This window comes from Natrix helvetica (genome assembly GCF_964273705.1).
Source record: "Natrix helvetica genome assembly, chromosome: 1".
Classification (NCBI taxonomy): Eukaryota; Metazoa; Chordata; class Lepidosauria; order Squamata; family Natricidae; genus Natrix; species Natrix helvetica.
In genome coordinates this window covers 352,562,263-352,589,322 of record NC_138548.1, presented here as the reverse complement: position 1 = coordinate 352,589,322, position 27,060 = coordinate 352,562,263, and the positions used below count along the sequence as shown (strand labels likewise).

The window sequence follows — 27,060 nt, the reverse complement described above, 5'->3', positions numbered from 1 at the left end:
ATATTGAGTGAATCCCAGCATTCCAGTCAACAATGGCAGGGCCCAAAGGTGATGGATGTTGTACTCCTATCACATCTGTAGGACAGTCTCAGGTTTTCTATTCTATTCATTTCATTTCAAGTTCTCTATTTCTATTCCTATTCATTCCTATTCTAATTCCTATTCTATTCTAATTCCTACTGTATTCTATTCTTTTCTACTCTACTCCTCTACTCTATTCTCCTATTCATTTCATTTGTAGTTCTCTATTTCTATTCCTATTTCTATTCATTCCTATTCTAATTCCCATTCCATTCTAATTCTCATTCTATTCTAATTCCTATTCTATTCGATTCTATTCTATTCATTCCATTTCGACGTCTCTATTTCTATTCCTATTTCTATTCATTCCTATTCTAATTCCTATTCTATTCTAATTCCTATTCTATCCTTATCCCATTCTATATTCAATAGGTTTGAATTCCTAATTTCCCCCGGTAGATGCAGATAAGCAGATGCAATTTTCCCTTTCCGTCTCGGTGCTTGCTTTGAGCCTTCGGCTTTTCCCGCTGGGTGACGCGAGCGATCCTGCCTTCATCCGGGCTGTGGATTTTGGGATCGCTCGGTCCCGCCCCCTCCCCGCCCGGCCTTCAGCGAAGGGGTTAAACGCAGAGAGTTTTTTTTCTTTGCGTCTAGAGAGGAGGCAGGAAAGGGGCAAAGTGGGCTGGGATCCCAGTGTCCTACCCCTTCCGCCTCTTCTCCCACCCACCCCCGTCTCCCGCCGTTTGCTACGCCAGGACTGCGGAGATCCCCTCGCGGGGAGGGACGCCAGGTGAGCAAAGAGGCTGGCAAGAGGGCAGCTGGACCCCGAGCGAGGGAGGGGGGGCTCAGGTGGTGGAGGAGGGGGGATCCCCAGGTGAGGGAAGGGGAGAGGGGATTCCTTGAGGGAGGGAGCAAAGAGGGGGGATTTTGTCAGCTGCGCCCTCTCCCCATCGGAGTCCCCGGTTTTTGCTTGCAAGGTTTTCTGCTCCGTGCACGGTGCTGCCCTTCTGCTTGGTTGCTGCTTCTACGATCGGCTCCACCGATCCCCTTAAAATCCTCCCTCCAAGTCTGCAAAGATTCTCAGCCATCCAGGGCATGGTTGTCCCAAAGGTGTTTTCTTCAGGAGGCCTCTGGACTTTCTTGGGCTTTTTTTTCCTTATTGAAGACGTTTCGTTTCTCATTCAAGAAGCTTCTTTAGCCCTGACAGGATGGAAGGATTTATATTCCTTGCAGAGAGACAGCTGGTCGTTTGAATCCTTTTAGGGGGTCCTTCAAGCCCTTGGAGGTTTATCTCTGTCCTTAGGATTACCTGAGTTGTGCTCCTGGTTCTGCAATTTCTTCCCCTCTGGAAATCCATTTGGTGTGGAAGTAGGCATTTTAGATGTTGATTGTGCTGGTTTTTGAGTAGTTGTTGTCCTTTGCTTGTGCTGCACAGCCCTTTACCTTCTAAGTACTTGATAGGCTGATGGTAAATCAGCACTCCTGTTGACTGACAAAGGCCCCGTTTCTCAAAGGCTTCATTCACTTCCCTGGCGGTTTCTGTGCCTGCTCACCCAACAACCTTAGTAGTGACAAAACTGAATCTCTGCCCTTGACCATTGCAGCGTGAAGCTACCAATTAGTTCGGGTCTCCTCGTCTGACCACTCGCTTGTGTTCTTACAATTTGGTGTTCAGCTTCCTCCCTGTCTGTCCTACATAGTCACAGGGGCAATCCCTGCAGGGGATCTGGTAGATTACATTAGAAGTATCTCCCACCTCCAAGCGATCTTTACAATGTATAATTTGTCCTCGTACAGTAGCCTCTGGACAAACAGTGGGCATCTCAGAAGCTGCGTTCTACAGCATTCTGAAATATTATTGATGTACGGCAGAGTGTGCCATGTGGTTGGCCTTGTGCCTTGTTCTCTTTCTAGAGTCCATGCAGTAGCTAGAACTGAGGAAAGATCAGAGACCAAGGCTGGGAGCAAGTAGGGCTATGTGGTTTACTCCACAGTGGAGAAGCAGAGAAAAAGAGCTAGGCTGAAACATATTCAGCTTCTACATATACCATATTTTTTGGAGTATAAGACACATCTTTTTCCCTCAAAAAAGAGGCTGAAAATCTGAGTGCATCTTATACTCTGAATACAGTATTTTGGCCTCCCAAAACCCCGCCCCCTTCATCAAAATCGCTGTGCATAGCCTTTTGGAGGCTTGCAAATTGCTCCTGGGGGCTGGGGAGGGCAGAAATGAGTCAAAAATGGGACATTTTTTTGATCCATTTTTCCCCGTCCCCAGGCCCCAGGAGCACTCTATAAGCCTCCTAAAGGCTATGCATGCCCCTTTTTTTTGACACAAACAGGCCCATTTTTGTGAAAAAGGGAGCATTTTTTGCTCATTTGGGGGGGGCAGCCCCCAGGAGCACCCTACAAGCCTCCCAAAGGCTATCCATCCCCCTTTTTGGGGGAAAAATAGGATCGTTTTGGGGAGGTTTTCAGAGTACAGACACTTTTTTTTAAATTTGCCTCTTCAAAATCTTGGTGCGTCTTATAATCCGAAAAATACAGTACCTTCTCTCCCCAATTTTTATTCTCCTAGTGCTGCAAATTTAAAATTGATGCCTGCAATTTTCAGCTGGTTTGGAAATTTACAAAGTCTTAATCTTAGGATTCACTCCTTGTGATTTTTCTGTACATCTTGTTTTCTTGGAAACAGGCATTTCATGAACAAAACTGCTGCTTTAAATTTTGCAGACACATAGGGCATGCATAGGCTTTGGGAGGCTTGTAGAGTGCTGCTTGGGGGGGGGGGGGCAAAAATGGGCAAACAACGCCTCCAAAGCCCTATGCACGTCCATTTTTGTGAAAAACGGGATGTGCGGGGACAGGGTATTGGAGGGCAAAAAGTGTATAAGATGCACTCAGATTTTCACATTCCCGGGGGGCGGGGGAAGGTGCATCTTATACTCTGAAAAATATGGTGTTCTTGCTGTTTTCACATCTTGTGCAGCCTTTTATATACAATAATTAAACTCACCACTTTATGTGAATCTTTTAGATGAAGAGGATGTCCAGAAGACCATCCTGAGCAAGTGAGAATCAGAAGCACCATTAAAAAGGAAAACAAATTGGGCCAGCAATCAAAGTTTTTTCCCCACTTCCTCCGGAAAACCACAAAATTCTTCTCCTCCCCAAGACAGGGGAGAGACAACCGAGAGAATAACAGAAAGAGAATTTTCAGCTGGAAATAATTGAGTATGTGAAACTCACTGAAACACTCCATGAAAAGGTCAAGGTCAGGATCATTTCCAAATCCCAAATTATCTGGAAATCCAGAATAGAAGAGGTCACTTGGATAGGCACATAGAGCAGGCAGTCACATGCAAGCCTCATCATGTGAACGAAGAAAGAGTAGCTGGAATAAAAGCACCATCGAAGAAGGGATCACAAATATTTTGGACCTTGAGAATCCAAAAATGTAAGTGATGGAAACACCCCTGCAAAAATTTCAGATCATAGCTGATTATGCATAAGGGGATCCAAACTGGAGAAAAGTCTGCCCAGTGCCATCACTGTGGCAAAAGCTTCAGAAATCAGGCCACCCTAAGGATACACCAGAGGACCCATACAGGGGGGAAACCATATGAGTGCCCGGATTGTGGGAAAAGTTTCAGTCACAATTCCGATCTTGTGGTACATCAGAGGACCCACACAGGGGAGAAACCGTATGAGTGTACGGACTGTGGCAAAGGTTTCAGTCACAGTTCCAACCTGGTGATACACAAGAGGACTCACACTGGGGAGAAACCATACAAGTGTCCAGATTGTGGGAAAAGATTCAGTCAGAATTCCAATCTGGTGAGCCACCATAGGATTCACACCGGAGAGAAACCATATGAGTGCCCAATTTGTGGGGAAAGTTTCAGTCGCAATTCCGAACTGGTGATACATCAGAGTACACACACAGGAGAGAAACCATATGAGTGTCTGGATTGTGGGAAAAGTTACAGTCACAATTGCCATCTGGTGAGCCACCGTAGGATTCACACGGGGGAGAAACCATATGAGTGCCCGGATTGTGGGAAAAGTTTCAGTCGCAATTCCGTTCTGGTGATACATCAGAGGACCCACACAGGGGAGAAACCATATGAGTGTATTGATTGTGGGAAAAGATTCAGTAAGAAATCCAATCTGGTGAGCCACCATAGGACTCACACTGGGCAGAAACCGTATGAGTGCCCGGACTGTGGGAAAAGTTTCAGTCATTATTCCGGCCTGATGAAACACCAGCGGACTCACACAGGAGAGAAACCATATGAGTGTCTGGATTGTGGGAAAAGATTCAGTCAGAATTCCCATCTGGTGAGCCACCATAGGACTCACACTGGGCAGAAACCATATGAGTGCCCGGATTGTGGGAAAAGTTTCAGTCACAATTCCGATCTGGTGGTACATCAAAGGACACACACAGGAGAGAAACCATATGAGTGTACAGAGTGTGGCAAAGGTTTCAGTCGCAGTTCACGCCTGGTGATACACAAGAGGACTCACACTGCGGAGAAACCATACATGTGTCCAGACTGTGGGAGAAGTTTCAGTGAGAATTCCAAGCTGGTATTACACCAGAGGACTCACGCAGGGGAAAAACCATATGAGTGCCCGGATTGCGGGAAAAACTTCACTTGGAATTCTGAACTGGTTATACATCGAAGGATTCACACAGGAGAGAAACCGTATGAATGTCCTAATTGTGGGAAAAATTTCTGTCGGAATTCCGACCTTGTGATACACCAGAGGACTCACACCGGGGAGAAACCATATGAGTGTCTGGATTGTGGGAAAAGATTCAGTCAGAATTCCCATCTGGTAATACACCAGAGGACTCACACAGGGGAGAAACCATATGAGTGTCCGGATTGTGGGAAAGGTTTTAGTACTAGGTCTAAACTTATCAATCATGTAAGTTTACACATTGGGGAGAAATCTTTCAAATGTCCAGAGTGTGGACGGTGTTTCTCACAAAATTCCTCCCTTACTGCTCACAAGAAAATCCATGTGACACAGAAGGTGATGACTGTAGGGAAGGCTTGAATTTCATTTCTGAGCTGCCTATAAAAATATGGTTGAGAAGTTAACTCTTTAATTTCTGGCCTTGTTCAGTTAGTCAAATGTGCTTCAGTATTAGAGATGTGGGAGAAAAGAAAATTTAATAAAGGCTAATTTCCCATAGCTCACTATCAGCAGAAATTACTGGATATACACGGGTAGACAAATAGCGCAATTCTGCAAAAAAGACTTTTAGGATGGATTTTTTTGCATACTGATCATCGTATATCATGGAAAAGCCCAGACAGAATTTCAGCCTTCTACCTATGTGTCCTTCTCACTGAGCCCAAGAATTCTTCAGCCAGCAGGTCTTTTTTAAAAAAGGTGGGAGTCATAATGTTTCACCGAGGCTCCAAAAATTTGCTAGAGATCCGAAAAAGTACATTACAGAATAATGTTGGAAGGGATCTTGGAGATGTTCTAGTTCAACCCCCTGCTCAAGCAGAAGACTCTGTACCATTGATCCTCAAACTACGGCCTGCGGGCTGGATATACCCCACCAATGCAAAGTATCCGGACCGTGGAGTGATGGGATTCAGTCCTGCCCCTCGTTGGCCTTATCTTCCAGGGAGCATCCACTCCAGCTGAACTTCTGGTTATTATTTCGCTGGTTGAGCTGCACTTCTGATCCCACCACTGCTGCTGAAGGTCAGGCCGAAGGGTGCAGGGGAGGGCCAGCTGGCTGAGGGGTGATCTCACCAGTGCAGCCACGTGATCCAAGGCTGGTGGATGAGTAGGGAAGGGGCTGCTGCTGGCTTGAAAAGCAGCTGCCAGCTTGTAGTACTTTAAAAGCCTTTAAAAATGCTCTAAAAACAGCTTTTCAGGATGTTTTTCATAGCCATATGATCCAGGGCTGGTGGATGAATAGGGGAAGGGCAAGTACAGCAAGGACAAAAGCAAAATGGACGGCTAAATTGGCCACGCCCACCCAGATGACCCCCCTAGCCATGCCCACCCAGCCACATGCCCACCCAGCTGGTCCCCCAGTCTGAGGGACCGTGAATTGGCCCCCTGTTTAAAAGTTTGAGTCTTAAAGATATTATGAGTACAATCTTAGCAGATTACATTAAGAGAGACAAAAAACAATTATGGTGGGATATGGATCTAGTATATAGGATAAACTCAGCATATGCCAGAAGTCAATGTTCCAAGGGAGATACATGTTAAATTTGTCAGGAGATCCACAAGGGATGAGGTGCTTGCGGCCCAAAGGGAGAGACCATTGATATATAAAGGGGAAGAGATCACCATTCTTAAACAGAAACCAAAAAAAATAAGAGAGAGAAGGAGGAAATATTCCGCCTTATCAAAAAAATTATATAATTAAGGGATCTGGTTTAGATGGCTGTTACCAGAGGGGATGTTGGTCTTCTGGGAGGGAAATAGGATTAGAATTAACACAGTTCAGGAGGCGGAAGCCTTCATTAAAAAGAATATTTCCCTCCCAGAGGAGGAATTTAGTGGGAGTAGTGATAAGGACAGCAAGACGCAAGCTGGGAGGGAGGGGGGCGTGAAGGCCTCTTCTGGGGGCAGGGAAGAAGGAGCAATATCGAAAAGGCTCAGATCACAAAAATAGAGGTATTTGGAACAATAGCATTTGGTGATATTTTAGAAAGTGACAAATAAAAATGTAGAAACACATGATTGATAATATAGAGTAAGATTTGCTCTGCTGCTTTCTTTTATATTTTGTTTTTAAGATTGTTAAATCTGTGAGTTTCTTGGAGGGATCTCCACCACCAGTGTGGAAGCTGCCAAAATTTTTGTACATCCCCTTACCTTTCCCTATATATTCAAAAACCAATAAAACTTTGTTTTATAAAAAAAAAGTTTGAGGACCCCTGCCTTATACCATTCCAGATAAGTAACTGTCCAGCCTCTTCTTAAAAACCTCCATTGATGGAGCACCCAGAACTTCTGAAGGCAAGTGATTCCACTGGTTAATTGCTCCAAGTGTCAGGAAATTTCTCCTTAGTCCTAAGTTCTGGTTCTCTGCTTGATTAGTTTTCCCTCCAAAGGAAAAAGATAGGAGCACTGAGTGATGGTGGCTCCTCAAATATGAGGTGATGGGAGAGGAGAGGTAAAGAGGATTCCAGAGTTCCATCTTTTCCTAACATGCACAAAAATTGAGTGCAAGGAGAACAGTGAATTCAGAAACACAGCGCAGTGACGCACAGAACGGAGAACATAGGAGGGAGGCTTGGAGTAGTGAGAAGAGCACAAAAATTTCCTATGTAAAGGTGGTCGACTATGACATGGAAATGCTGTTGTAATATCTAGAGAAAAAGGGGTTGTGGCTTTTGAGCACAGGATCTTCAAATTTATTAGCAACTCCTGCTGTGATCTTTTTTGTGTGGAGGTGCCTCTTGTTATCTTTTGCAGGCGGGAGGGATGATAGCAGTGCCAAGACGCTGAGTTTACCAAAGAATTCAAGGTTTGTTCATTTCAGTAACCCATTTCAAGTTATAATACAATGCCCCCTTCACTCTCGACCCCCAGAAACAAAAGAGCACGTGCTTCTCCAGTGAGCCTTGGTAAGGCCACACTTGGAATACTGCATCCAGTTTTGGTTGCTATGATATAAAAATATGTGGAGACTCTAGAAAGAGTGCAGAGAAGAGCATCAAAGATGATTAGGGGGCTGGAGGCTAAAACATGAAGAACGGTTGCTGGAATTGAGTATGTCTAGCAGTTCAATGAAAAGACGGACTAGGCGACATGACAGCAGTGTTCCAATATCTCAGGGGCTGCCACAAAGAAGAGGGAGTCAAGCTGTTCTCCAAAGCACCTGAAGGCAGGAAAAGAAGCAATGGGTGGAAACTAATCATGGAGAGAAGCAACTTAGAACTAAGGAGAAATTTCACGACAGAGCAACTAATCAGCTTACCTCCAAAAGTTGTGAATGCTGGCTGGGGAATTCTGGGAGTTGAAGTCCACCCATTTTCCAAGTTCCCAAGGTTGAGAAACTCTGCCCTACCCCATCTTACCCTAGCTTTCCTTTTAGTTCCATTTCACCTTCTCTTTTATATGTATTCCCTCTTCTATGTATTTTAAAAATAATTATCATTTTTGGACTATTTTTCTTTTCTGTACTTTTTAACTGTATGCTGATCTTTCACTGTAATAAATATTGATTTGATTTTGTCAGGTTATCTATTACTTTTTTTATTCCAATAGATCGCATCGTGTATGAACCAGTGGTGAAATCTAAACCTTTTTCCTACCGGTTCTGTGGGTGTGGCTTGGTCGTGGTGGGGTCATGTGACTGGGTGGGCATGGCTATGTAGTCATGTGACTGGGGGGGTGTCAGAAGACCGAAACTCACTTTAACAATGTCCTGCTGGAGCAGGGGGTTGGACTAGATGACCTTCAGGTGCCTTCCAGCCCTGGATTGCTCTGCTCTTTCAAGGTATCCCCTGAAGCTGCGTCTAGTGCCCGATTTGTGGTCCTTCCTCCTTCTCCTTTTTCCCTCCCTCCCTCTCCCTCTTTCTTTCTTTTTTTCGCAGCAGCCCCTACCCCTCGTTTTTGGCCTAGCAGGGCCAAGGGAAGCGTCCTGGCAGCAAAAACAGACCCCAAATCAGCACAACTGATCATCAGAACTTTGTTTTTACTTTCTTAAGCATTTTTTTAAACTACTGGTTCCGGTGAACTGGCCCAAACATACCCCTGGTATGAACCCTTTACAAAGGAAACCCAACAACTGCCAGTAGAACCAGGGTAAGGATTAGGAAGCATGTTTGGCCTGGACCTTAAACTCCAAGTGGCTTCAAATTTAAATGTGTGCAAAGTTCTTATACTTTAAAATAATCAAGCTATATTTAATTCTCTTTTCCTTCTGTAGGAAGCTTGCACCCTCCCCTTTCCTAGAAAACTGAAATATTCTAGGAAATATTAAAAGGGCAGAATATCTCCCCTAAAAAGGGAGGCAGATATTCAACCCCCACCCTCCTCAATAGCCCACAGCAGTGATAAAGAAATAGCTAGGTCTATTCATAAGCAAATGCCCTCACCCAAGATCCAACAAAGGTAGGATTAGCCCTCTGCCCATCTACCAACAGAACTCACCACACGGCCCCTGGGGAGATTGCATCACCCAGCAAGATTCAACCAAGCTTGGGACTCCGGACAGCCTATAGAGCTGCCCCTGCATCAGTGGTGGGGTCCTACCGGTTTGGACCGACTCGGGTGAACTGGTAGTAGTTTGGTGTCCTGGGTCGCTGCCGGTTCCAGGCCCGTCATGCCCCCGAGCCGGTTCTCCTGGCGGCGCAGTAAGTGGCGCCATCTTGTTTCTTTCTTCTGCGCATGCGCAGAACAATTTTGATTGCATTTATGGTCCAATGTGCACGCATGCAGGTTGTGTGTCTGGCGTGCACAAGCGAGCAAAGCGCACACACCGAATCGGCAGTAATGCTGGCAGCAAACCATCCCTGCCCTGCATAGCCCCATGGGAGCCTGACAACCAATCAGAACACAAGCTCACATTCAAAGCCCAAGAGAGGGTATAAATCTTTTTCTCTCTCTCACCCATGTGCCTTTTTCTTTGCCCAAGATCTCCAAGGCATGGGATCCCGTTCATTAATAAACCTTCTTTCCAAGCAACTTCCATGAATCCAGTGTCTTTTCCTCCACTTAGAACTGAACCCAGAAGGATATTTCTTTCCACATTTCCTTATTCCCTTCTCTTTTTCAGTGCCATTTTCTTCTTAGCACCTCTGCTGTCAAGTCACATTTTATTATGCTTAGGAGAAATGCGTGAAATGCTTTAAAAGCATCTGGATCTTCGAGAGCCCCGTTCCGTAATGCAAACACTTAGTGGCTACAACATTCGGATATCTTTGGGGAACAAAATGGGTCATTAGCACAGAGGGAAGGAATGGAAGATGTTGGAAGAATCCATGATTGACTGGCTGCTGCAAAAGTTCATTGCAAAAGGTGGATACTGCAAAATCTCCATTCCATCCCAGTCATTTGGGACTCAGGAGTCACTTCCTCTTTCTAAGACAAAAGCTGCTCCCAGACGCCTCCTGTTATATTGTATAGATATTGAATGAATCCCAGCATTCCAGACAACAATGGCAGGGCCCAAAGGTGATGGGTTTTGTAGTCTTATCATATCTGTGGGACAGTCTCAGCTTTTTTATTCTATTCATTTCATTTCTAGTTCTCTATTTCTATTCCTATTCATTCCTATTGTATTCTATTCCCAATTCCTAATCTAATTCCTATTCTATCCTTATCCGATTCTATATTCAATAGCTTTGAATTCGTAATTTCCCCCTGTAGATTCAGATAAGCAGATGCAACTTTCCCTTTCCGTCTCGGTGCTTGCTTTGAGCCTTCGGCTTTTCCCTCTGGGTGACGCGAGCGATCCTGTCTTCACCCGGGCTGTGGATTTTGGGATCGCTCGGTCCCGCCCCCTCCCCGTCCGGCCTTCAGCGAAGGGGTTAAACGCAGAGAGTTTTATCCCCCTATTCGCCTAGAGAGGAGGCAGGAAAGGGGCAAAGTGGGCTGGGATTCCAGTTTCCTGCCCCTTCCGCCTCTTTCCCCACCCACCCCCGTCTCCCGCCGTTTGCTACGCCGGGACTGCGGAGATCCCCTCGCGGGGAGGGGCGCCAGGTGAGCAAAGACGCTGGCAAAAGGGCAGCTGGACCCCGATCGGGGGAGGGGGGGCTCAGGTGGTGGAGGAGGGGGGATCCCCAGGTGAGGGAAGGGAAGGCGGGATTCCTTGGGAGAAGGAGCAAAGAGAGTTTTTTTGCCAGCTGCGCCTTCTCCCCATCGGAGTCCCCGGTTTTTGCTTGCAAGGTTTTCTGCTCCGTGCACGGTGCTGCCCCGCTGCTTGGTTGCTGCTTCTGCGATCGCCTCCACCGATCCCCTTAAAATCCTCCCTCCAAGCCTGCAGAGATTCCCAGCCATCCAGGGCATGGTTGTGTAGGAAGTTATCACCAAGCCCTCTCCCAGAAAAATGAAATACCCTAGGAAATATTGAAAAGGCAGAATATTTCTCTGGATGTGAAAAGGAAGAAACATGTTTCAAAAAGACAAAGTAAGTCTCCCTGCAGTTTCCTGCCGCCACCCACTTTGTCCATGAGCCATTAAAGCCTCAGCTTGCCCTTTACACAATAAAGAGTTCTCCCCCTCCCCTTCAGGTCCAGGGAGATGGGATTAAGGCATGATAATATTGGCCCTTTACTCAACTGACCACATGGCATCTGTGAATTCAACCAAACCTGGACTCAGCCTAGAGAGTTGCCCCTGCATGGCCCCATGTGAGTCTGACAACCAATCAGAATAAATTGCTTGCGCAAGAGCAGGAGGCAGATGGGGGAGGGGGCAGCGAACAGATTACAAAAAGCCCTGTGAGCTCCTCCCTCGACACTTCTCCTTCTTCACCCAACACCTGGAAGCATGTGATCACCTTTTTCCCCCAGGACCTCAAGCCATGCGGTCCTGTCCACCATTAAAACCATCTTTCTAAGCAGCCTCCATGTTTCCAGTGTCTTTTTCCCCACTTGGAACTGAACCCAGAAGGACATTTCTTTCAACAATTGTCCCAAAGGTGTTTTTTTCAGGAGGCCACTGGACTTTCTTGGGTTTTTTTTTCCTTCTTGAAGACGTTTCCTTTCTCATTCAAGAAGCTTCTTTAGCTCTGACAGGATGATGGGGAATGGAAGGATTTATATTCCTTGCAGACAGCTGGTCATTTGCATCCTTTTAGAAGGTCCTTGAAGCCCTTGGAGGTTTATCGGTGTCCTCGGGATCACCTGAGTTGTGCTCCTGGTTCTGCAATTTTTTTCCCTTTGGAAATCCATTTGGTGTGGAAGTAGGCATTTTAGATGTTGATTGTGCTGGTTTTTGAGTAGTTGGCTGTCCTTTGCTTGTGCTTCCCAGCACTTTACCTTCTAAGTACTTGATAGGCTGATGGTAAATCAGCACTCCTGTTGACTGACAAAGGCCCCATTTCCCAAAGGCTTCATTCACTTCCCTGGCTGTTTTTGTGCCTGCTCACCCAACCACCTTAGTAGAGACAAAACTGAATCACTGCCCTTGATCATTGCAGGGTGAAGCTACCAATCAGTTCGGCTGTCCTCGTCTGACCACTCGCTTGTGTTCTTATAATTTGGTGTTCAGCTTCCTCCCTGTCTGTCCTACATAGTCACAGGGGCAATCCCTGCAGGGGATCTGGTAGATTACATTAGAAGTATCTCCCACCTCCAAGCGATCTTTACAATGTATAATTTGTCCTCGTACAGTAGCCTCTGGGCAAACAGTGGGCATCTTGGAAGCTGCGTTCTATAGCGTTCTCAAATGTTGTTGATGTATGGCAGAGCGTGCCATGCGGTTGGCCTTGTGCCTTGTTCTCTTTCTAGAGTCCATGCAGTAGCTAGAACTGAGAAAAGATCAGAGATCAAGGCTGGGAGCAAGTAAGGCTATGTGGTTTGCTCCTCAGTGAAGAAGCAGAGCAGAGAAGCAGCCAGACTGAAACATATTCAGCTGCTACATATACCATATTTTTTGGAGTATAAGACACACCTTTTTTCCTCAAAAAAGAAGCAGAAAGGAGTGTGAGCTGATGTCGCGACGATACAACGCCAATAGTTCTGCCAATGGACGGTCCTAAACCGTCACGAAGAGATGGTGATAGAGAAGAGTATGTCCATCTGATCTCAGGGACTCAAGTTCTGATTGATCCTGGAGAAGCTCTTTTTGCTAATGACAGAAATCCAGCCCTGAAGCTGCTGAAGTTGGGACAGCTCCAGAACGGAAAGAATACAGAAGAGAACAGTGTGTCGGACCGGTAAGGAAATTTTATTATTAAAAAAGAGATTACCCAAAGAAAATTAAAACTAAATTAAAATTGAAGATAAAAGAAAACAAGTGGTGAATTTAAACTACATGAAACTTAGTATGTTATTCTTTTTTTAATTTCTCTTTTTACGAATGGAAGTTCTGCAAATGTTTCCTATTTTTTAAATTGGAAGGCTCAGTTTTTCTTCTACTTTTTATTCTTTGCTTGTGGATTGAAATTTTATTTTTTTGTTCTCTTACAAAGTTTGATTGAATTGGTTTTTTTATTAAGAATTTTTCTCCTTAAGTCTGCTATTTAAAGAGGGCTGTAACGGCAGAGAGAGAAAAAAGTAACACTGCCATTTTAAGGCTGGAGGCTTGGAAACTTTGTTTCTTTTCTTTTTTTCTCTTTGACCATTGGAATCACATTTCAAAGCAATTCAGTTTGCTTATTGAGAGTGATAATGGAAAGAGCACGAATTGTTTATACAGGTGCTCTTTTGGAGCTTCTTCTAATAGCTGGACTGCAGTAAAGTTAAAGTCTGGACTTGAAAGACTATAATGAATTTGTTTGGAATATAACTAAAAGCCTTGAATGCCATGGCGGTAGTGTTTATAAGTCAGAAGGATGGCTCAACATGAAAAAGAAAAAATAATATTGCAAATAATTATGTTTAAAATTCAAAAAATACTAGCAATAAGAGAGAAACTTGAGATGAGAATGGATGATGTAGAACAAAGAACAGCAAAAAGAGATGGAAAAATTGAGGATCAAAGGAAGAAAGTTGAGGACAGAGTCCTAAAAATTGAAGGAAAAAAGGAACAAAGAGATAAGAAAATTGTTGATACTGACAGCATACTGAGCGTGGTTGGAAATAGTAAGTGTGGACTAAGCAAAGGGGAGATAGGTGGACTGGAACCCTACCTCAGACCTCAAAGTACAGAAAAAGAAAAAAGAGAAATTTTGATGGAAGTAAGGAGAAAAATCTTGACTGAAACATCGGGGATAACCAAAGATAAGTTGATGAAAGGAACAGATGGAGGGTTTTGAGTGCTCATAAGATATACAATGAGCAACAAGCTGTGAAAAAAAGTCCTTAAAAGACCTACCAAGAATACAATCAGAATATTAATTCCACAAATGACACGAGATATAAAATTGCACTACTACTGGAAGGACACAGGTTGACGTAGTGAAAGTTGTCTTGTCTTTGACCAAAAAAGAAAAATATTCCTTTTTTAAAAAAGTAAGAACTGATCTACAAAGATTTTTGGGTTTGCGGAAATACCACCTCAGGAAAATACAAATTAAGAGCTGGAAGAGACACCCGCAGCAATAGAAAAAGAAAGGAAGAGAGGAAATGAGAGGAAAATGAGGGAAGGAAGAGAGATGGTGAGGAGAGGAAGGGGGAAGGGAAGAAGAGAAGGAGAGAGGGTAAGAAGGGGAAGAGGTAGAGAGAAATAGCAGAGAGGTAAGGGAAGAAGGAAGGGAAAAGAGGAGGAAAGAAGAAAGTAGAGAAGGGAGGGAGAGAAAGGAAGAGAGGAGAGGAGAGGAAGAGGAGGGAAGGAAGTTAGAGAGGAAGAGAGGAAGAAGGAAGAGAAAGGAGGAAGGAAGGAAGTAGAGAAGGGAGGGAGGGAGAAAAGGAAAGGAAAAGAAGGTGGTGTCAAAATAGGCGAGGGATGGTAATAACCTGAATGGAATATTACAATTTTATAAATGGAATGACAAATGTATTAGAATTATGAATGTTAAAAAAAGGGAAAAAAGAGAGAATATTAATTATCTGAATGTACAGGTAAAACTCAAAAAATTAGAGTATCGTGCAAGAGTTCATTTATTTCAGTAATACAACTTGCCATGAAATATCCTAATTTTCTGAGATGGTGGATTTGGGGTTTTCATGAGCTGTACATCATAATCATCAAAATTATGACAAATCACGGCTTGAACTATCTTGCTTTGCATGTAATGAGTCTTATCTCATATATTAGTTTCACCTTTTAAGTTGCATTAGTGAAATAAATGAACTTTGGCACGATATCCTAATTTTTTGAGTTTCCCCTGTATATATAGAGAACAAAAAATAAAACTTTATTTAAAAAAAAGAGGCAGAAAATCTTGATGCATCTTATACACTGAATACAGCATTTTTGCCTCCTAAAACCCCGCCCCCTTCACCAAAAAGGGCGTTGGTACTTACCTGAGACGCCTCTTCTCCTAGGGTGGAGGTAGCATCCATATTGGGTTAACCTTCATCCAATTATATTGAGGACTGGGTCTTGTAATGTTGTTTAAGCTCTGCCCCTGTTGCTAGGTAGATCCCAGCTTCGACGAAGAGAAATATTTGACCCAGCGTGTTATCACCAACAAAAGGAACATACACACACTCCAGCCAACCGTTGCTCAAACCAGTCATAACCATAGAACACAAAATCCTACCACTTTGAAAGAGAATCAACGCCACACAGCAGATGTTGCTCCTTCTTATGGTTTTATTATGTAACATTTTTTCTTCCCTTTTTTTTTTACATAAACTGTAAACATTTAAAACAGAACCTCAACACGCTAACCATGAAATAGGAACACCCCCCCAAAAAACAGGGAGGGGCTGGATGCTGCCTCCACCCTAGGAGAAGAGGCGTCTCAGGTAAGTACCAAAGCCCTTTCTCCCTAGTGGTGGAGGCAGCATCCAGATTGGGACGTACCCAAGCAGTAACTGTCCCAGGGTGGGTCTAAGACTGTGACAATGAAGCATCAGCCCCAACCACCGATTGCAGCACTACGCGACCAAAGGCCGCCTCCGCTGATGCCAAGGAATCCATCCTGTAGTGTTTAATGAACACATTTGGAGTAGCCCAGGTAGCCGCCCTACAGATCTCATGCAGAGACGCTTGGGCAGCCCACGCCGCTGAAGTGGAAGCACTTCTGGTAGAATTCACCATGATCTGCACAGGCACCGGGAGTGACTGAGCCTGGTAGGCCAAGGAAATGCAGGCCTTTAACCATTTGCCAATGGTAGGAGAGGAGACCTTGTTACCCAATGAAGTGGGCAGAAAGCAGACAAAGAGAGCATCGGATTTCCGAGTCGCAGCCGTACGCTTTAGATAAATCTTAAGGGCCCTCCTGACATCCAAGGTGTGCCACTTTCGTTCCAGAGGACGGACCGGATTAGGACAGAAATTGGGCAAAATTACCTCTTCAGTCCTGTGGAAACAAGAACACACCTTGGGGATGAAGGAGGGGCCCAGGCGTAAGACCACTCGGTCAGCATGGAAAATGCACACCTCCTTCCTGGACGAAAGAGCCTGCAACTCCGAAATCCGACGTGCCAAAGTTATGGCCACCAGGAAGGAAACCTTTAAGGACAGAAACCTGAGTGAGACCTTATTATTATTTTTATTATTTATTATTTCTTGGATTTCTAGACCGCCCCCTCTCCCAAAAAGGGACTCGGGGCGGTGTACAGTCAATGCAGATAAAAATACAATCATAAAACAATTAAATACATTTGGATGGAGGAGATAGGCTGTACAAGAAATAAATATATTCTAAAACCCTGAAAACATCCCCAATTAAAAACCCAAACCCAATTAAAATAAATCCCCGGGAGGTAAAACTAAGAGAGTGCCAGGCCAGCTGATTGAAATAGGTGAGTATTTAACTTTTGACGGAAGGAGCGGAGGTCGGTGGTGGTTCGAATGTCGGGGGGGAGGTCATTCCAGAGGGTTGGGCCCATCACAGAGAAGGACCTACTCCTTGGTGTCGCCCGCTGACACTGCCTAGCGGACGGCACCAGGAGGAGTCCCTCCCTGTGTGAGGGATAGGTCGCAGGAACCTCCCTCAGAGGTTCAAAGGGAGCCCTGGTCAATGCGTCTAGAACCTTGATCAGATCCCAGGAAGGGTCCCTATGGACCGCAGGGGGCTTGAGATTGGACGCCCCCCTGAGGAAGTTGCGCACCATGGGTAATTGGGCAAGGGAAGGGGACCCCCCGCATGCCAAAATGGAGGATATGGCCGCCACCCGTCTCCTGATGGTATTAGGAGCCAGACCTTTGTCCAGACCATCCTGCAGGAACTCAAGCAGTTGTGGGATTGTGACTTGGACAGGGTCCAAGGACTTACCAATGCACCAGGCACAGAAGGCTTTCCAGGTGGCATTGTAAATCCTGTCAGTGGACGGCTGTCTCGCGGCCTGAATGGTGTCAATGATCCTGGGGGAGAATCTGTCCTCCTTTAGGACATTCCGCTCAAACACCAGACGGCCAACTGGAACCACTGAGGGTCTGGATGTTCCAGCGACCCCTGACGTAGGGAGATCCTGTCCTGAGGGATCCTCCAGGGCCTGTCTGCAGAAAGCGTTCGCAGGTCGGCAAACCAAGGCCTGCGTGGCCAGTGTGGAGCGACCAGCACCACCTCAGCCCCCTCCCTCAGAATCTTCTGTATGACCCTGGGTAGAAGGGGTAGGGGCGGGAAGGCGTAAAGAAGGCCCCTGGGCCAGCGACAACGGAAAGCATCCACCCCCTCCGCCCGAGGTGTTGGGTATCTGGAAAAAAACCTTGGGAGCTGGCTGTTCAGAGGAGTGGTGAACAGATCCACCACCGGCATACCAAACCTGTCCACTATGTCCCGAAATATAGCAGGGTGCAGTTGCCACTCGACATTGTCCAGAGTCTCGCGGCTGAGCCAGTCTGCCTGCACATTGTCCCCCCCCCCCAAGATATGTTCCGCAATGAGGGACAGTAAGTTCTTCTCGGCCCAAAGGCCTAGCCTCATGGCTTCATCCATGAGAGGCCGTGATTTGGTGCCCCCCTGACGGTTGATATGTGCCTTTGCCGACACATTGTCCGTAAGCACAACCACATGTTTCCCCGCCACCCCAGGGAGGAAGTGGCGGAGAGCCAGATGGACCGCCCTCAACTCTAGCCAGTTTACGTTGTGGGCACATTCCACCTGGTCCCATTGGCCTTGTGCTACCTGTGCCTGGAGGGTGGCCCCCCAGCCGAAGAGGCTGGCATCCGTAGTAACCGTCAGGAACTCCTGGTCCTTGAAACACAGGCCTTCTGTGATTGTCTGAGAAGTCCACCAAGTGAGCGAACGCTTGACCTTCGCTGGAACCTGAACCTTGGCCAGTGAACAGCTCAACAGCTTCCTCTGAAAAGGTAAGAGGAACCATTGAAGTTGACGTGAGTGCAAGCGAGCCCATGGAGCAATCCCAATGGCCGACACCATGGTACCCATCAATTTTGACAGCAGTGCCAAGGAGCACCTGTGTGACACGGCTACCCGACCAGCTAGGGTTCTCAAATTGTCCTGCCTTTCCTGGGAGAGGTACACCTTGCATACTTCGGTGTCAATCAACGCTCCCAGGTGAATCAACCTGGTGGATGGGTGCAGGTGACTCTTGGGGGCATTGATGGAAAACCCATGCGCCTGAAGAGCCTGGATGGTGGAGGCGAGGTCCCTCCGAGCCTGGTGAGGGGAGGATGACTGAATAAGTATGTCATCCAGGTAGGCCTGAAGCCGAATAGGTACCTCCCTGAGGTCTGCGATCAGTGCAGCTAGGATCTTAGTGAAGACCCTGAGGGGCTGAAGAAAGGCCAAAGGGGAGGGCAGTGTACTGAAAATGCTGTCCCAGGTACGTAAAACGCAAGAACTGCCTGTGGCGTGGCAAAATGGGGACGTGGAGGTAGGCTTCTGTCAGGTCAATGGAACTCAAAAAATCCCCCTGTCTAATGGACCCCAAGATAGAGTGTAATGAATGCATTTTGAAACGTTTGTAACATATAAACCGATTTAATCGTTTAAGATCCAAAATAGCTCTCCAGCCCCCCGAAACTTTCAGAATGACAAAAAGGATGGAATAAAACCCCTGCCCGCATTCCTCAGGTGGTACGGGCTGTATGGCGGAAATGTCGAGGAGGTGCTGTACCGCCTCCAACATGAGATTCCTGCGAGCAGGGTTGGAAGACACGGGACAGGTCCTGAAGGAGCTAGGGGGGTTGGAGATAAACTCAAGGGCAAGCTCTTGTCTAACTGTAGATCTGACCCAAGCGTCAGAGGTGGTAGCATCCCAAACGTGGGCAAACTTTGCTAACCTACCCCCGATGGGGTAACTGGATTTGGGGGGCCTAGGTTCTACGATAGTAGCGACTCCCCACTCCTCGAAAGGGCCACCTGACAGATTTCCCCCTTTGAAAGCGGTCAAGCTGAGGCCTCTGCCTGGAGGCAAAGCCTCCCTGTTGCTTATAACCCTGAGCCCCATAGTCCACTCCCCGAAAGGAGGAACCATGGTCCTGGCCCCGATGGAACGAACCAGAGTCATGGCCACGGAAGGGAGATCGCCTGGGGTACGGTGCCTGGCGGTTGAAGCCCTTCTTCGGGGCTGATGGAAGGACCTTCCGTTTCTCTTTGTTCTCAATGAGATATGGGTCAAGGGCATTGACCTGGTGGCGAATCTGGCAGTGGTCAGAATAGCGTCCGACGCAAACTGAATCGCCGCCACCAGCTTTGCGATGTGTTGATGGGACCGTATGTCGGATACCGGAACGCGTTGTTGCAGTTCCTGCAGCCACAGTAAGCACGGCGGGTGAAGAAAGATGCCATAGTGGCGGCCTTTACCGTCCAAGCCGCTGCCTGATGACCTCTCTGTAGGGTCAGGTCGGCTTTTTTCTCTTCTGGCTTGAGAACGTCCTCTGGAGCCCCTGGCATGTGCGCCGGGGTGTAAAGGGCGATCACCGGAGCATCAATAGGAGGGACTGCCAGAAATTGGGACAGGTCGTTGGCCACATTAAAGAACCTCCTGTCATTGGCCGAAGGATTGGGCCTGGACGTTGGAGCTGCCCACTGTCGCTGGATCAGGTCCACGAAAATTTTGGGCATTGGGACCACCTCAGTTGGGGGTGTTTGCTGTGCATACAGGGACTCTGCACTCACCGTCGTAGGTCGAGGCGTGGACGTTGTCTGGGGCCCTATCTTGGAGGCTGCCTTGTCCTTGTATAAAAGAGAGGGAAACAGGAGGAAAAAGGCCAGAAAGGGGTTTCTGGTCAGGGACTCTGCCCTCATCCTCGGACAGTTCAGCCTCCCTCAGTTCTCCTTCCTCTGACTCTGAGGAGTGGTCTAATTCCTCCTGGTCAGAAGCTTCAGGTTCAGCAGGTATGGCTACCTGGGCAGCAGCAGGTGGTCTTGTAGCTGTGGCCGCCGCCTGCCTGAGAGCCAGGGTCTGTTGCTGTTGGAAACTGGCCGCTATGCTCTGGGAGATGGCTAAGTTTATAATGTCCTGGAAATTGGGCAGAATCATTGGTGCAAAACCACCCTGTGACTGTCCCACAGAACTGGAGGTAGAAGGCAGAGAACCCAGCCTCTGGACAACAGGAGGCAACTCCATTCCATCACCAGACATGCACCCCTGGTTGGCTTGGGATGACCCCCAGATGTTGGAGACATCCATTGGGAAGACAGGGTTAGTGGGGTTATCATTGGTCTGATTGCCACCCGGAGAAAGCAGAAGGGAATACTGTCCTTGGGGCAGCTGAGGCATATCACTAGGCTTAGGGGAGGATGTTTTCTTGCTGGCAGCCTTATTGTGTAAGCGATCTAAGGCTTTCTGCCTCTCATAACGGGAGCTGGCTGCCTTTTTAGCCTTCTTTGCATTTTTGCCACTGTCTGCCTTTGCAGACTTCTTACTTTTGCTGCTGCTGCTGCTGTTGGAACCCCTGCCCTCAGAGGTACTGGGCTGATGGGTTGGTTGAGGAGTTAAGCCAGCCTCAGTAGGAGCCAGAATTTGAGCCTCCAGTGCCCTGTCAGTAGAGGCTTCGGGAGTCTGTGTGCTGGCGGCCGCCATTTTGGAATCCTTGACAGCCGTTTGAATCAAAATGGCGTTCCCGCTCTTTTTAACTGCCAGCAAAGCCTCTCCTTGCAATGCCCGAGACTCGCAACGGGCTCTTCTGCGACGGTCTTGCAATTCCGGCAATCTGGGTCGCTCCGCAGCCGTTAGCAGTTTTAAAAACTTTTTTTTTTACTTAAATACAGCGCGCGGTTCGCTGCTCTACTTTGAAAGGAGCAGCGGAGCTTTCCCCAGCCAAGCACTCTGCAGCCCAAGTCTAGGGGACTCTGCGGGCACTCAGGAGCAATAGGAATTCAAATCCTTTCACAACAAGCACACTTGCTGACTCGAGAGGCGAATTTTCCGTTCGCAGCAGAGACTTTTGCTCCCTTTGGTAGCCTGCTTGGCCTGAGAGGGCTTAGAGACACAATCAAAAGCCTGGCCGCTAGGACCTTTGGGCTGGTCGGCTGATGGTAGAGCCAAACTCTCCTTAAACAAATCCACTCAGCAAGCTATCAATAAACAATTTTACAATACCAATAGTGATCAAAACACCGGAGAAACACGATAACGCATCCGCCCTCAGCTTTAGGACTGAGTCGAAGCTGGGATCTACCTAGCAATAGGGGCGGAGCTTAAACAACATTACAAGACCCAGTCCTCAATATAATTGGATGAAGGTTAACCCAATCTGGATGCTGCCTCCACCACTAGGGAGAATGGCCGTGCATAGCCTTTAGGAGGCTTGCAAATTCCTCCTGGGGGCTGGGGAGGTCAGAAATGAGTAAAAAATGGGTGGGGTTTTTGCTCCATTTTGCCCCCTCCCAGGGCCCCAGGAGCACTCTATAAGCCTCCTAAAGGCTATGCATGCCCTTTTTTTGACAAAAACAGGCCCGTTTTTGTGAAAAACATACCATTTTTTGCTCATTTTGAGGGAGGGGGGCACCTCCCAGGAGCACTCTGCAGGCCGCCTAAGGGCTATCCATGCCCTTTTTTGGGGGGAAAAACGGGCCCATTTTTGGGAGGTTTGCAAAGTGCAAAATCTCTTTTTTTAAATTTGCCTCTTCAAAATCTTGGTGCGCTTATACTCCGAAAAATACAGTACTTTCCCACCCCAATTTTTATTCTCCTAGTGCTGCAAATTTAAAATTGGTGCCTGCAATTTTCAGCTGGTTGGGAAATTTAAAAAGTCTTCATCTTAGGGTCCACTCCTTGTGATTTTTCTGTACAACTTGTTTTCTTGGAAACTGAGGCATTTCATGAACAAAACTGCTGCTTTAAATTATGCAGATACATAGGACATGCATAAGCTTTGGGAGGCTTGTAGAGTGCTGCTGGGGGGGGGGGGGGCAAAATGGGCAAAAAATGCCTCCAAAACCCTCTGCATGTCCATTTTTGTGAAAAACGGGATGTGCGGGAACAGGGTATCAGAGGCCAAAAAGTGTATACGACGCACCCCGATTTTCACACTTTTGGTGGGGAAGGTGCGTCTTATACTCTGAGAAATACAGTATTCTTGCTGTTTTCACATGTTATGCAGCCTTATATATACAATAATTAAACTCACCACTTTCTGTGAATTTTTTAGATGAAGAGGATGTCCAGAAGACCATCCTGAGCAAGTGAGGATCAGAAGCACCATTAAAAAGGAAAACAAATCCGGCCAGCAATCAAAGTTTTTTCCCCACTTCCTCCAGAAAACCACAAAATTCTTCTCCTCCCCAAGACAGGGGAGAGACAAAAGAGAGAATAACAGAAAGAGAATTTTCAGCTGGAAATAATTGAGTATGTGAAACTCACTGAAACACTCCATGAAAAGGTCAAGGTCAGGATCATTTCCAAATCCCAAATTATCTGGAAATCCAGAATAGAAGAGGTCACTTGGATAGGCCCATAGCACAGACAGTCACATGCAAGCCTCATCATATGAAGGAAGAAAGAGTAACTGGAATAAAAGCACCATCGAAGAAGGGATCACAAATATTTCGGATCTTGAGAATCCAAAAATGTAAGTGATGGAAACACCCCTGCAAAAATTTCAGATCATAGCTGATTATGCATAAGAGGATCCAAACTGGAGGAAAGTCTGCCCAGTGCCATCACTGTGGCAAAAGCTTCAGAAATCAGGCCACCCTAAGAATACACCAGAGGACCCACACTGGGGAGAAACCGTATGAGTGTCTGGATTGTGGGAAAAGATTCAGTCAGAATTCCAATTTGGTGAAACATCAGAGGACCCACACAGGGGAGAAACCATATGAGTGCCCGGATTGTGGGAAAAGTTTCAGTCACAATTACGATCTGGTGAAACATCAGAGGACGCACACAGGAGAGAAACCGTATGAATGTCTGGATTGTGGGAAAAAGTTCAGTCAAAATTCCCATCTGGTGAGCCACCATAGGATTCACACTGGGGAGAAACCGTATGAGTGCCCGGATTGTGGGAAAAGTTTCAGTCACAATTACGATCTGGTGACACATCAAAGGACCCACACAGGAGAGAAACCGTATAAATGTCCTAATTGTGGGAAAAATTTCTATCGGAATTCCGACCTTTTGATACACCAGAGGACTCACACAGGGGAGAAACCATATGAGTGTACGGACTGTGGGAAAAGATTCAGTAAGAAATCCAATCTGGTGAGCCACCATAGGATTCACACTGGGGAGAAACCATATGAGTGCCCGGATTGTGGGAAAAGTTTCAGTCATTATTCCGGCCTGATGAAACACCAGCGGACTCACACAGGAGAGAAACCATATGAGTGTCTGGATTGTGGGAAAAGATTCAGTCAGAATTCCAATCTGGTGAGCCACCGTAGGACTCACACTGGGCAGAAACCGTATGAGTGCCCGGTTTGTGGGAAAAGTTTCAGTCACAATTCCTATCTGGTGGTTCATCAGAGGACGCACACAGGAGAGAAACCATATGAGTGTTTGGATTGTGGGAAAAGATTCAGTCACAATTCCCATCTGGTGAGCCACCATAGGATTCACACTGGGGAGAAACCGTATGAGTGCCCGGATTGTGGGAAAAGATTTAGTCAGAATTCCGATCTGGTGGTACATCAAAGGACACACACAGGAGAGAAACCATATGAGTGTACAGACTGTGGCAAAAGTTTCAGTCGCAGTTCCAGCCTGGTGATACACAAGCGGACTCACACTGTGGAGAAACCATACATGTGTCCAGACTGTGGGAAAAGTTTCAGTTGCAGTTCCAGCTTGGTGATACACAAGAGGACTCACACTGCGGAGAAACCTTACATGTGTCCAGACTGTGGGAAAAGTTTCAGTCATTATTCCAGCCTGATGAAACACCAGCGGACTCACACAGGAGAGAAACCATATGAGTGTTTGGATTGTGGGAAAAGATTCAGTCAGAATTCCAATCTGGTGAGCCACCGTAGGACTCACACTGGGGAGAAACCGTATGAGTGCCCGGATTGTGGGAAAAGTTTCAGTCACAATTCCTATCTGGTGGTACATCAAAGGACGCACACAGGAGAGAAACCATATGAGTGTCTGGATTGTGGGAAAAGATTCAGTCACAATTCCCATCTGGTGAGCCACCATAGGACTCACACTGGGCAGAAACCGTATGAATGTCTGGATTGTGGGAAAAGATTCAGTCAGAATTCCGATCTGGTGGTACATCAAAGGACACACACAGGAGAGAAACCATACGAGTGTACAGACTGTGGCAAAAGTTTCAGTCGCAGTTCCAGCCTGGTGATACACAAGAGGACTCACACTGCGGAGAAACCATACATGTGTCCAGACTGTGGGAAAAGTTTCAGTTGCAGTTCCAGCTTGGTGATACACAAGAGGACTCACACTGCGGAGAAACCATACATGTGTCCAGACTGTGGGAAAAGTTTCAGTGAGAATTCCAAGCTGGAATTACACCAGAGGACTCACGCAGGGGAAAAACCATATGAGTGCCCGGATTGCGGAAAAAACTTCACTTGGAATTCTGAGCTGGTTATACATCGAAGGATTCACACAGGAGAGAAACCGTATGAGTGTCTGGATTGTGGGAAAAAATTCTGTTGGAATTCCAGCCTGGTGATACACCAGAGGACTCATACAGGGGAGAAACCATATGAGTGTCTGGACTGTGGGAAAAGTTTCAATCAGAATTATGCCCTGGTGATACACCAGAGGACTCACACAGGGGAGAAACCATATGAGTGTCCGGATTGTGGGAAAGATTTTAGTACTAGGTCTAAACTTATCAATCATGTAAGTTTACACATTGGGGAGAAACCTTTTAAATGTCCAGAGTGTGGACGATGCTTCTCACAATATTCCTCCCTTGCTGCACACAAGAAAATCCATGTGACACAGAAGGTGATGACTGTAGGGAAGGCTTGCATTTCATAATGTTTCTCCGAGGCTCCAAAAATCTGCTAGAGATCCTAAAAAGTACATTACAGAATAATGTTGGAAGGGATCTTGGAGTTGTTCTAGTACAACCCCCTGCTCAAGGAGAAGACTCTGTACCATCAATCCTCAAACTACGGCATGCGGGCCGGATACAGCCCACCAATGCAAAGTATCCGGCCCGTGGAGTGATGGGATTCAGTCCCGCCCCTCGTTGACCTTATCTTCCAGCGAGCATCCACTCCAGCTGAACCTCTGCTTAGTTATTTCGCCGGTTGAGCTGCACTTCTGATCGCACCGCTGCTGCTGAAGATGAGGCTGAAGGGTGCAGGGGAGGACCAGCTGGCTGAGGGGTGATCTCACCAGTGCAGCCACATGATCCAAGGCCAGTGTATGAGTAGGGGAGGGGCTGCTGCTGGCTTGAAAAGCAGCTGCCAGCTTGTACTACTTTAAAAGCCTTTAAAAATGCTCTAAAAACAGCTTTTCGGGATGCTTTTCAAAGCCATATGATCCAGGGCTGGTGGATGAATAGGGGAAGGGCAAGTACAGCAAGGACAAAGGCAAAATGTACGGCTAAATTGGCCACGCCCACCCAGCCACATGCCCACCCAGCCACATGCCCACCCAGCTGGTCCTCCAGTCTGAGGGACCGTGAATTGGCCCCCTGTTTAAAAGTTTGAGGACCCCTGCCTTATACCATTCCAGATAAGTAACTGTCCAGCCTGTCTTCTTAAAAACCTCCATTGATGGAGCACCCAGAACCTCTGAAGGCAAGTGATTCCACTGGTTAATTGCTCCAAGTGTCAGGAAATTTCTCCTTAGTCCTAAGTTCTGGTTCTCTGCTTGATTAGTTTTCCCTCCAAAGGAAAAAGATAGGAGCACTGAGTGATGGTGGCTCCTCAAATATGAGGTGATGGGAGAGGAGAGGTAAAGAGGATTCCAGAGTTCCATCTTTTCCTAACATGCACAAAAATTGAGCGCAAGGAGAACAGTGAATTCAGAAACACAGCGCAGTGACGCACAGAACGGAGAACATAGGAGGGAGGTTTGGAGTAGTGAGAAGAGCACAAAAGTTTCCTATGTAAAGGTGGTTGACTATGACATGGAAATGCTGTTGTAATATCTAGAGAAAAAGGGGTTGTGGCTTTTGAGCACAGGATCTTCAAATCTATTAGCAACTCCTGCTGTGATCTTTTTTGTGTGGAGGTGCCTCTTGTTACCTTTTGAAGGCGGGAGGGATGATAGCAGTGCCAAGATGCTGAGTTTACCAAAGAATTCAAGGTTTGTTCATTTCAGTAACCCATTTGAAGTTATAATACAATGCCCCCTTCACTCTCGACCCCCCAGAAACAAAAGAGCACGTGCTTCTCCAGTGAGCCTTGGTAAGGCCACACTTGGAATACTGCATCCAGTTTTGGTTGCTATGATGTAAAAAATATGTTGAGACTCTAGAAAGAGTGCAGAGAAGAGCATCAAAGATGATTAGGGGGCTGGAGGCTACAACATGAAGAACGGTTGCTGGAATTGAGTATGTCTAGCAGTTCAATGAAAAGACGGACTAGGCGACATGACAGCAGTGTTCCAATATCTCAGGGGCTGCCACAAAGAAGAGGGAGTCAAGCTGTTCTCCAAAGCACCTGAAGGCAGGAAAAGAAGCAATGGATGGAAACAAATCATGGAGAGAAGCAACCTAGAACTAAGGAGAAATTTCACGACAGAGCAACTAATCAGCTTACCTCCAAAAGTTGTGAATGCTGGCTGGGGAATTCTGGGAGTTGAAGTCCACCCATTTTCCAAGTTCCCAAGGTTGAGAAACTCTGTCCTACACCATCTTACCCTAGCTTTCCTTTTAGTTCCATTTCACCTTCTCTTTTATATGTATTCCCTCTTCTATGTATTTTAAAAATAATTATCATTTTTGGACTATTTTTCTTTTCTGTACTTTTTAACTGTATGCTGA

The 27,060-nt window shown here is 46.6% G+C and overlaps 1 protein-coding gene and 1 long non-coding RNA gene across 5 annotated transcripts in view; one reads left to right on the top strand and one right to left on the bottom strand.

The window, feature by feature from the left end:
* LOC309383178 overlaps nt 1–8,353 on the bottom strand; it is a 474,080-nt gene extending 465,727 nt beyond the window's left edge. Inside the window, exon 1 of the long non-coding RNA XR_014173791.1 lies at nt 8,320–8,353. This is a non-coding gene — a long non-coding RNA (uncharacterized lncRNA). The remainder of the gene's footprint in view (nt 1–8,319) is intronic.
* LOC309383155 (uncharacterized protein) lies at nt 731–27,060 on the top strand. Of its 4 annotated transcripts, none has more exons than XM_081935358.1 (3): nt 731–811; nt 12,655–12,901; nt 22,303–27,060. In XM_081935358.1, the coding sequence occupies exon 3, from the start codon at nt 22,770–22,772 to the stop codon at nt 25,098–25,100; it is 2,331 nt and encodes a 776-aa protein (XP_081791484.1). In that variant the 5' UTR covers nt 731–811; nt 12,655–12,901; nt 22,303–22,769; the 3' UTR covers nt 25,101–27,060. The 4 variants fall into 4 exon arrangements, with proteins under 4 accessions (XP_081791484.1, XP_081791482.1, XP_081791483.1 ...); XM_081935357.1 differs by lacking the exon at nt 731–811 and adding an exon at nt 10,659–10,722; XM_081935359.1 differs by lacking the exon at nt 731–811 and adding an exon at nt 10,676–10,722 and having other exon boundaries at nt 12,824–12,901.